Source organism: Grammomys surdaster, unplaced genomic scaffold (genome assembly GCF_004785775.1).
Source record: "Grammomys surdaster isolate TR1022 unplaced genomic scaffold, NIH_TR_1.0 125951, whole genome shotgun sequence".
In the NCBI taxonomy this organism is placed as follows: Eukaryota; Metazoa; Chordata; class Mammalia; order Rodentia; family Muridae; genus Grammomys; species Grammomys surdaster.
Genome location: NW_021620772.1, coordinates 3797088 through 3806325, shown reverse-complemented (window position 1 = coordinate 3806325; position 9238 = coordinate 3797088). Strand labels below are relative to the sequence as shown.

At 37.9% G+C, this 9238-nt stretch overlaps 1 protein-coding gene across 2 annotated transcripts in view; it reads right to left on the bottom strand.

The window, feature by feature from the left end:
* Positions 1-9238, bottom strand: part of Ccdc171 (coiled-coil domain containing 171) — a 301438-nt gene that overhangs the window by 45827 nt on the left and 246373 nt on the right. For both annotated transcript variants that reach the window (XM_028753630.1, XM_028753631.1), the window contains one exon: positions 8596-8748. In XM_028753630.1, the coding sequence (XP_028609463.1) occupies positions 8596-8748 (153 nt within the window). The remainder of the gene's footprint in view (positions 1-8595; positions 8749-9238) is intronic.

Below are 9238 nucleotides of genomic sequence, written 5' to 3'. Positions count from 1 at the left end.
AGCTCTCCATATCCCTCAGGGTCAGCTCTCAGGAGCTTCCCATATCCTCCAGGGTTGAGTCCCACAGCTCCACATCATATTGGGTATCTTTCAATTTCTAAGCATGAAGTGCTTTCCTCTATCAGCTCCTAAGTCATCTTCATTTTCTCAGCTAAGATTTCAGTTCTTGGAGGAGGCTTTTCCTCACCCCATGCCTGAATTCAGGACCCCAGCTATGGCTGGATTTTCCTCTCTCCATGTAGCATATTAACGGTGTTGAGCTGTCATATTCCACACTGCAGTCTCATAGGAAAGTACTAGGCAAGAACCAGAGCAATCTGCGTGAGTTCTACCCAAGCATGGAGTGGGACTCAGGATCCTCACTCTGTACCAGCTTAGAGTATGATGTCCCTTAACCCATGATGTCATGGCTCACAGTTGCTTATTCATTTTGCTTGCCTGCACATAAAAAAAATTCCTCGTAATTAACATTTTAAAGCTTAGCTGCAGGAAATACATAACTCACAGAAAGATATGTTTTTATGTAGGCAAGAGAATCAACATGTATGACGCACCTACTAATATGCCAAACGTTGTCATTTTTTATTCTTGTAACAACCTTACAATGTAGGCACTGTCATCTAAATATTAAAAATTTCAAAAATGATGCTTAGAGTATTTGTGTGGATAAGAAATAACAGTACCAGGATATACAAATGGCCCTGCATTACTTGAAAGCCTTGTGTGAGGGTCCTGTGAGAAAGTGGTGATCACATGTGAGGTGTGTGTTGGAAGACAGGAGTAGTTAATAGGGTTCCAAAATTACCAAAATAGACACTAGAGACACCAAACATAAACATCAAGGACTTGATGGTTAGAAGCATACTCGAATCAGATTATAAAATAAAAGGGGAGCCGATTGTATAAGAACAGAGAGGAACACATGGAGGTAGGTTTGGAGTAACCATTAACAAGAATTTGGGGATTCTATTCTATACAGTTGTTTGAGTCCAGTGACTTTAACATAGAGAGGGTATATAACCAAATCAATAATATATTATTATTATTACATTATTCAAAATTCACAGTATAACTTCATTCATTAAACATTGTTATACAGAAGGTTCATCTCCCATTTAAAAAAAAACCTATTTGGATTGTTTTTCCCTTTAACAAGCTATCAAATCATTATAGAGACTCTCACAGACATTTATGACCTTCTCAATACCTCTGATAATGTTCTGCAGAATGACCTCTCCCTCACCTGTGTTCCCATGGACTTTACATGCCTATTTTTGTGTTTGTTATGTTCCCAGGAAGGAACGAGAAACCACAAAGGCAGAGATCATATCTTATCCATCTTAATCCCCATGCTTCAAATGATGCCCACTCGGTAAGTAAGGTATAAAATGATCTATACGTAGCAGACACTGGGGTGCATGGATCTCAATGAGACTGTGCTAGCATACAGTCAGTGCTTTGCAGACAAGGTGGAAAAAGTACTAACTCTATTTCTCTGATTTTTGAAACACCTATGTTGGCAGGCATTGATATTCCCAAATATTAGATAAGGAAAAGCAGCACTGGGGTTAAGAATCTTACCCAAATAGGCAAAGAAATTACAATCTAGGATCCCATGATCTGACATTGTCATCCCCATCATTCCTGGTGTGCAACATGCTGCTCCCTAAGACACAAAAACCCCCTAAGGCTGATCCCTTGAATTTGTTACAACTGAAATATCTTGGGACAGTACTAGAAGGACATGCTGAGGGCTCTGAAAAACAAAAGGAAGAAAGCAACTTTGAAGAGTGGAGCCAGCCTGAAGATGGTGCTCCGTAGAGCTCCTGGGGCTCCCGTTTCTTTCCTCTGTTCTTACTCCCTTATGTGGAACCATCTTTGGCCAGATTACTGCAGGGGCTACTGAGAGCCATGCTGGGAGCAGAGGACAATCTCCACTTCTTTTTCTCTCTTTATCTGCTTTGTTCTAGAAGCTTCAGTCTCTGCCACTGTATGGCACAGAGATAAAATTCTAAAAGAATTTCATCTTTTCTGAAAGAGATTAGGCTAGAAAGAGGTATCTGAAAGCAGGAGACTGGGGAAGGGTATCTGACAGAGATTCAAGTCCCCTGCACTTAGAACTCCTGAGCTACACATGACTGAGACAAGCCTACAGCAGCCGAAAGGTGGCTCCAAAGCTGAAATACAGTTTAAGTTTGACTTAAGTTTGACACCACCAAAGTGTCAAAACAATTCCTGAGTAGTGCATACATAGGGTATCCTTGAGCAATTTAAAATACAGCAGCCATTATGCAGACAGTATTAGAAACTGGTCACAGGAAGTATTACTCTGAACTTGAAGTCTGAGCTTAACTTTTTTTTTTTTTTTTGCCTAGGAAACTGAAAACTATGATCCCTGACTACAATCTAAACACTTGTCCTTATGCTCAGATAAGGGTGGTCCACATATCTTGTCAAGGAAGCTTCTTTCTGACGTAACAGATAGAGACCATTACAGAAAAACCACAGTGATCAAATGACTGTTGTGGAGCCCAGTCCCGACTGATGCATCTAACAACAAAACTCCTGCATCTAAGCCTGGATCCTTGAGGAAGGGGGAGGTGAAAAGATCCTAAGAGCCAGAGGAACAGGGAATTTTACATGAGACTGTGTCCCTTGGTAATGTCAGAAGCTATATCCATAAAGTTTCATCAGCACAGCTTCCTAACATGAGCTGAACAAAGACAACCCCAACAGTCAATGCCAAAGTGGATAGGAGGAGTCCATGAGGCTTCAGCCCTACACAGAGAACTAAGGTGACTAAGGAACGCTGGGAGTGGAAGACATAGTTTTCCCCAAAGAACTCACCAGCTGGTTATCCATACAGACAGGTAACATTATACAGGCTAAGTAGGTTGTATTTATGTGTTTAGGAATAATATATGTTATTATAATATATATATACATATATATACATATATGTTGACAACAAGAGACATGAATTGTAAAGAAAGTAGGGAGGGGCCTATGGGGGTTGGAAGGAGGAAAAGAGAAGGAACAAATGAGGTGATTATGTTATCATCTCAAAAATAAGAAACACAACTTTAAAAAGAAAGACTACATGGGGTCATGCAGGAATTACTAAATACTTCCATTAGGAAATAACACATGTCACTTCCATTTATGATTTGTTGGTTATACAACTCACATAATAATCTCACCACTTTTGCTAACAAGAAAATTAATAAAATTAATGATAAATTGGAAAACGTCAATACATAATAAGAATTATAATTTAAACCATATAACATGCACAAATGTTCAAGAAATTATCTAACATTATTCAACACACCGAAAATAAGAAACTTTGCCACAATCTTAGAAAAGACAATAGGGCTGGAGAGATGGCTCAGCCATTAGAGGCTAGGCTCATGACCAAAAACATAAAAAGCAATAAGTACGTGGTACTCCCAAGATGAAACGGATGTGAAATAAGCAGCTACTAAGATTTTTTTATTACTTTTTTTTTTACAGTCCAGTCATTACTCCCCTCCTGTCCCACACTCCCACAGTTCCTCACCCCATTCTTCCTCCCTGTCTCCAAGAGGATGAGTAAAAGCATAAAATTTTTCAGTACATAAAATTATAAAAGGAACAAACTGAAATTTTAGAACTAAAAGACATATAGTTCTAAATTAGATTTGTATTATATGTGCTTCACAGAAGATACAACAGAGGAAATATGTTTTGACCCTGTTTGAATTCATAGAATCCATTCAATCCAAACAATGTGGAAATAAAATAGGAAAGAACTAGGGGTGGGGAAGAAGTCCTGACTATAGTTTCTGCAGCAACTTGTTTTAGTGAGATTCTAAGAACTAATGGCTCAAGACCTCCCACATCTGGGGAAAGATGCAAATGCATAGATTCAAGAAACTCACTGAATAGGACAAACTCCACCGACTAGCCCACAACAACCTAACAACGAACCTTGCAGGGATATACTGAATTCAACTGGGGGAAGATGTAAGAAGACAATCATTTGAGTGACTGCAGACTCTACACCAGAAACCAAAACAGAGAAAAGGGAGTCACAAAACATCTCACAGTGAGAAGACTACTGTCAGTAGAGAATTTCATAGTCGATGAAAATAATTTCCTAAAAAATAAAGTGAAGTGAAAACACTATAAAATGAAAGGGAACTAACAAAATCTATTATAATACTGAATCTCTAAAATTAACACTTAAGAGTTTTCTTCAGACTTAAAAAGAGATAGTAAACAGAGATTTCGGTCAATTATGACGTGATCGTGGGAAAACAAATAACCTACATTCCAGTAGAGATTGTTTTTGTTTTCTTTTTGAGATTATAATACAATTATATTATTTCTCCTTTTTTCACTCTCCAAATCCTCCTATATACCCCTTCTACTACTCTTTCAAATTCATGACCTCTTTTTTCATTGTTACTGTAAGCATGTATGTCTAAGTATGTAAACGTATATTCCTAAATAAATCTACTCAGTCTGGGTAATGTTACTTGTATGTTTGTTTTCAGGGCTAAGCATTTGATATTGGATAACTAGTTGGTGTGTTCTTCTCTGGGGAAGACTGTTTCTCCTGTTCTCAGTGTTCCTTAGTTGCCTGCAGTTCTTTGTATAATGGTGGGGCCTTGTGAGTGTTCTCCCATCTCCTTGGCATGTCTACTGTTGCTGTCCCTGTTCAGTTCACATTTGGGCAGTTACAATGGTGAGACGTTATGGGTGTATGACATTACTAGGGAATACAGTCTCACAGCAAAGTCCCTGATTGTCTGGCTCTTATGATCTTTCATCTCCTCTTTACCAATGTTCTCTAATCTTTATGTGAGGAAGCCTTTTGTAAATATATCCATTAGAACTGAGCTTCAAACTCAGCATTTTGATTGTGTGGTTTTCTGTAATGAACCTTGATGAGAGATGGGGACTCCTCGTCAGGTTTTAGACTTTCTGAAGAAGTAACAGTAAAATAGATAGGTAGGTAGGTAGGTAGGCAGATGATAGACAGATGATAGATGATAGATAGATAGATAGATAGATAGATAGATAGATAGATAGATAGATAGAGATAGATAATAGATAGATACAGTGATTGTAGTGATATATATCACTAAAATAATGAAAAGAAACATATTTAAAAGCCAGTAGACAAATTAAAATTGAATGAGGAAATAAATTCAAATAAAGAGAAAAAATAAAGAGAATACAGAGAAACAAAACCAGAAAAAAAACATTTTCTAAATGGTAGAAAAAACCAAGTCTATCAGTAATATGTTAATTATAAATGGCCTATTTAATAGAATATTTAAAATATGTAATATTTTAAATATTTCTATTTAATAGAAACCTGAAATCCTGAAAAATGCATAAAGGAAAACTAAACCATCCCTTTTAGGAAAAAAAATCTCACAGTAAATAAAATGCATTGAAATGCACTGAAGTGCGCTAAAATGATAAAAACAGATTATACTGGACAGAAGTTTGGAGGCCTATATTTAGGGGTCTCAAAACAATAGTCTGCTAAAATCACTCCTATCTTAGAATCCCCTGGCTCCTCAGAACACATTGCCTCCATCTTATACCCCACTGCTAAGTCCTTGAGGTAGTGGTAAAACCACTATGGTTTGGAAAGAGTCAGTTCCCCCAGAGCCACCAACACCTTACTGAAAGAGCTTCTCTTAAAGTAACTAGTGGCTTTCCGGTCAAGTCTAAAGGATATTTTCAACCTCTGTTCTACTGTACTTCCAAAGCACCTGACACTACTGACTACACATTCTTCTTGTGATATTTCAGCCCCCACATTTAGTTTTTCTTTCACAGCCTCCTTTATAACCTTGCCATAAACTCAGGAATTATAAGTTGAATTTCCTAGCTTTATCCTTGGACATTTTTAGATTGAATTTTTTAAGAATGTGTTAATGAAAAAAGAGAAAGAAAGACTTCAGGAAGAACAGAGAGCTCAGGTTCTGGAATACACTGATGCCGTCATAGACAGAAGAGCACACACTGAGCTCAGGTTCTGGAATACACTGATGCCATCATAGACAGAAGAGCACACACTCAAGCTACACTACAAAGTACAACAAAATGATGCTACTGGAGTGTGAGGCAATCAAACTGCTTTCTATCTGAATAAAGGTTATTAAACTAATAGCACACACATATATGCACATGCACACATACACACCTCAACTGCTCATTAATTACAAGGCAAAGTCCAAAGCACTTGATCATTTCTCAGTCAACTTCTTGATTTCTCTGTTAGGGAATGATATAATCATTCCAATTTACAGCTGGAAATTCTGAAATCCAAACCCCATTGTCAGCAATGGACGGAACTAGAATTTATGTACAGATGCTGCCAAGATATCCTCTCCTTCTAACTTGGATGTTACTTAACATCCTAAAGTCAATTGCTACATCTGAGAACAACAAAGAAGCTGCTCAGAAATTGCATTTATAAAATAAACCACTAAACTAGCAAAAACAAGCACCTACTTCTAGATTTCTTACTATAAAGATAAGACCCTATGTAATAAAAACACTGCATTTTTAAAGCAACAAAAATGTACTTACTATGTGGGGTATAATTTATATTATAATTTATAACTATGAATTTATGCTATAAAAACATATTTTTGTAATATATACTTAGTTAAATAGACATGCCCTCGTTCAATTAGAAGATGCAAATGCCCTGACAAACAAAAGCATCATGACGATGTGTGACTGTTTCAGAATGAGTGACCCTCAACAAACAAAACAAAGAGTGCAGATACATAAAGACACTGTACTGAACAGCCTTCTCCCAGGATGATACATGACATCACCAGGAGGAGTCTTCACAGGGCACATGTTCCCTTCTTGAGAATCAGTGCCAGAGTAAACACGTCTCACCTGTGAGGTGATAGGCAAAGCGTGTCAGACCAGAGAGGTGGTAGAGTTTGGGCATAATAGTAAGTATAATTTCATTTTTTAAAGTAATTGGTAAAAAATAATAATAATAATTGGAGAAAAATTTCTGTTTATCAAGTTTTGCCATTCTTAAAATACAAGGAAGTACTTTTATGTAACTAATAGTAACAACCAATAAGGTTGGTACAATTCAACCCAGTAAACATAAGCTAAACAGTATAATCTTCACTAACAAATGAGATCAGAGAGTAAACATGAAGAAAGGTGAACGCATAAATTCAAATGTGTAATGTTCCCTCTTTGTTTTAATTTCTCTTAGGAGTCAAAGTAGCATTAAGCTCTCATTTTTAAAAAAAGTATAACATAGTCCTATAAAATTGAACTGACACCCTAGTTCTCAAGTAACTGGCTTCTAATGTTAATTACATAAATTCCTAATATTTGACTTCATAATATTAGGTATCAACTGTGGCCAAACTGGTTTTGGCCAGGATGTTCTTGTGGCAGTGAAGAATACCTCAGAAGTGCTTGTATTTGTAGAGATTATCTGGAGTTCAATTGAGGGCAATAAACAGGCAATAAAAATATACATAAAATACCTCATGGGTCAATGGATGGCAGGGGCTATGGCAGAAAATAGTAAGCAAGAAAGGCGGATGATATTCACAGACAATACGAGGCAAAGAGAGGCAGAGAGGACTGGGACACTGAGTCTTCCAGGAGGGAGGGCTTTGGTTCCAAACACCACAGTCCCAAAGGTGTCACTGAAATTCTAGCAGTGGAGCTGAAACTGGAAGGAAACAAACAAACCCCAAATCTCACACACCTAAGATCAGTCAGGTTAAGTCCTGTTCTGCTAACCAGCGTCATTTGAAATGTGTCCACAGCTGATGTTGAAATGGTAGTTTTTACTTAGAAGTCACCCTGAAGCATCACAACCAAATCAAAAACACATGTGCTCCAATCACTAGCAACCCTCGGAATGATTGTGACATTCTGCTACATCACAGATACTTTCATTTCATAAAACCCTATCCCAAATGCATAGCTCAAATGTAGGATTTTTTTCCAGTTTTAAATTAGCCCAAATTTCATCATGGCTAAAATTTTAAGACATAAAATGAGTACTGAAACAGAATTTTAATCATACAGATGAATCACAACATGCATCTTTAGCTAGGCATGTATTATGAATAAGTCTAGTTTTCTACAGAGAATAATCACATGTTCTAATTACCATTTTGGTTATACGCATAATTAATAACATTCTGTCTTAATGGGACACCCTGAATCTTCAGACAGTTATAAGCTTAACTATGCATACTGCCAAACCCAACTGTCAGCCGCACTGCCAAACAAAGGAATTCTGATGCAGTGTGTGAGCTTGATAACAATATGCATATCTTTGTGCATGATACAGTGGAAAAATTAATTGCTTTTTTCTCTCAAATGTTTCTCCATACTAATTTTATGTTGATTGATGACTTCTCCTAACTACACACATGTATACACACACATGTATACACACACACATACACACACACACACACACACACACACAGACACATAGATATAGCCAAATGATCTTATGAGCAACAAAAACATAAATATAAATGTTGCCCAAGAGCCAAAAAAGACAAAGTCATTTTGGTCAGGACTTACCGACTGCAAACTTTCGTTCTCTCTTAGACAAGCTGTGTGCAGCTCAGACTTGAGAGTGGCGATATGATTTCGGTGTGATGTCATTTCCTTCTCTAATGTAGAGATTCTAGCACTTGCAAGCTGGTAGACATCCATGAAACTTTTAATCATGGCCTTAAGAAATGAAAATATGGAGACAAAGTGAGGGACAGAAACTGAAGGAGGGGCCGTCTCAAGACCACCCCACCTGAGTATCTATCCCACGTGCAATCACCAAAGGTAGATGCTGATGTGGAAGACAGGAAGTGCATGCTGATAAGAGCCTGATATGGATATCTCCTCAGAGGCCTTCAAGAGTCAGACATATTCAGAGGCAGATGCTCACAACTAGCCATTGAACTGATCATGGGGTTCTCAATGGAGGAGTTAGAGTGAAGACTGAAGGAGCTGAAAGGGTTTGTGGCACCATGAGGAGAGCAACAATACCAACCAACCACAGCTCCCAGGGTCTAAACCACCAGCCTGGGAGCACTTAGGGGGGAATCCAGGGCTTCAGCTGAATATGTAAAAGTGGAGGGCCCTGCTGGGCATAGGTGGAAGAAGAGAACCTTGACCTCATGAAGGCTGGATGCCCCAGGGGGTGGGAATTTTGAGGGTGGGGAGG